At 44.2% G+C, this 2,002-nt stretch overlaps 1 protein-coding gene across 1 annotated transcript; it reads right to left on the reverse strand.

Moving 5' to 3' along the window:
* Positions 1-677: 677 nt before the first annotated feature.
* On the reverse strand, positions 678-1,799 carry LOC110933476. Its single transcript, XM_022176696.1, has one exon. It carries the CDS (start codon positions 1,797-1,799, stop codon positions 678-680), a length of 1,122 nt encoding a protein of 373 aa, XP_022032388.1.
* Between the last annotated feature and the right edge of the window lie 203 nt (positions 1,800-2,002).

Below are 2,002 nucleotides of genomic sequence, written 5' to 3' on the forward strand. Positions count from 1 at the left end.
TTGATCAAAGCACCTATCTGTCACAGTCAATACCCACACCACAGTCACAACCACAACAACAAGCTCGTTATGCCAACAATCCCCCACCCCACAACCCAAACACGATCAGAGTCGATACTTCAAACCTCTCACAAGTTAGCATTGAAGTAGCAAAGGAGAAAATTCGGTACCATCCTGTCTAACATACGATGATTTCTTCACATCACCCTCGAAGACAATCTCATCAACGTTTTCAACATTTATAGACTCCGGTTCACTTGGGATCTTCTCAACTTCATCATCATTAATGTCTCGCATCGCTTTCAATGTGATCACCTATTGAGGCATGAGATCATCAACAATCTCACCCTCTTCAAGAGATTCTCCGGTAACCGGATGCACAACCTGTAATGCCAAGTCAGCTGAACTAGGGACAGAGGGTGTACCAGCTAAAGCTTCAAGTAATTGTTCTTCACCGACTGTACCGCTGGATGTCCCTTGAGATGACCCAATCACTGACGGCTGATAAACGACTATAGCAGATGATGTACCAGCTGGGGGCTGTTGTGTTGTAGCAGCTGAATAAGGATTCCCTTGATCCTCAGGATCTTCATCCCTTTTCTGCAGAACTTCTTGCTGCTTACACCTATCCTCCCACAAAGTAGCAACTCGTTTACGGAGGAAATCGAAGTTAGCACTCATCTTCCTAGCCCCTTCAAGTGCGAGTCATACCACTCTTTCATGACATCGCATCTATTTCTCAGGTCTTCAGCCAGCTTTTGAAGAACCAAACTCCTTCTATCCCTTTCAGCTTCGGAAGCTTTCAATCTTTCATTCTCAGCTTTAAGAAGATTGATCTCTGCTTGTTGGCGTTGGATAGTAGCTTGTTGTTCACCAACAGCAGATTTCAACATATCAATCTCCACTTGATGACTGATTTGATCATTCTTCGTAATCCGGATAAAATCAGTCTGTCTCGTAATCCGGTCTGCTGCAGCTTCATATTGTGAGAATAGAAAGTTATTCTTTTCTTCTTGAGTCATCTCCGAGAAGATCCTTTGACGTTCACCACTAGGTTGAGAAGTGGTTGCTCTGATTGCAGCAGCCATGGATCGTTGTGGAATAAGCTGCGGAGATACAGTTTGAGCTGCAGGAGGTGACGATACTACAGGTGGTTCTGGAACAGGAGTTTGCGGCATAGATCCTCGTGAGGAGGTACTTAAGTATCTTCGAGACTTCTTCTTTTTCTGATGCTGAGCACACTTTTCTTCTTTCCTTTTTCTTGCACGTTCCGTTTCAGGATCAGAAGGAACATATTCCAGATCATCTTCTTGTCTGATCTTCCTGTACCTTTTTACACCGCGTTCATCCAGATACATTTCGTATCCTGGTTCGAGCAAAAGATCATCATCAGAGTCAGAATCAGCCTCATCATCACCACCGGCTGATGTGTCACCCGCTGACACTCCCCCTGCTGAGGTACCACCCACAGATGTACCACCAGGTGATGTGCCACCAGTAGTTCCTACACTTGATGCACCAACGGCACCAGCATCACCAGCATCACCACCTTCATCACCAACATCATCACTATCCGATTCATCAGACACATCCGGTTCTGGACCAAATTTCTCACTCATCAGCCTTTTTAGCTCAGGCTCTTCATTATCAGACTGACTATCCTCATGACGCCACTTGTTATCTGCAGGAGCAACGTATGCTGTGTTATCAAGAGCACCAAATAACTTTCTTGGAGGAACGGTCTCCTTGTATCTTTTGTGAGCTAGATTCTTGATGATTCTTAACGAATTGAAGTTCATAGCCTCTATTTCAGAAGATCGTTGTCTGCTTTTGGAAGACTCGGATGTTGGACATTCATTATCATTTGTAGAAAACGTGGATACATCCAGTACTTGCTTCCAATGGTCCTGTTCTTTCCAGTTCTTGTCAAGTTCTCTTTCATGTTTCTAAAGATGTACCTTGAAATGCTAAACGGTTTGTTTAGCACTAAGGCAACCATAAA

This window comes from Helianthus annuus, chromosome 2 (assembly GCF_002127325.2).
Source record: "Helianthus annuus cultivar XRQ/B chromosome 2, HanXRQr2.0-SUNRISE, whole genome shotgun sequence".
Taxonomy (NCBI): Eukaryota; Viridiplantae; Streptophyta; class Magnoliopsida; order Asterales; family Asteraceae; genus Helianthus; species Helianthus annuus.

Bases quoted from the DNA above. Each gene is read 5' to 3' on its own strand.
- LOC110933476 (XM_022176696.1), bottom strand. From the start codon at position 1,799: ATGAACTTCAATTCGTTAAGAATCATCAAGAATCTAGCTCACAAAAGA.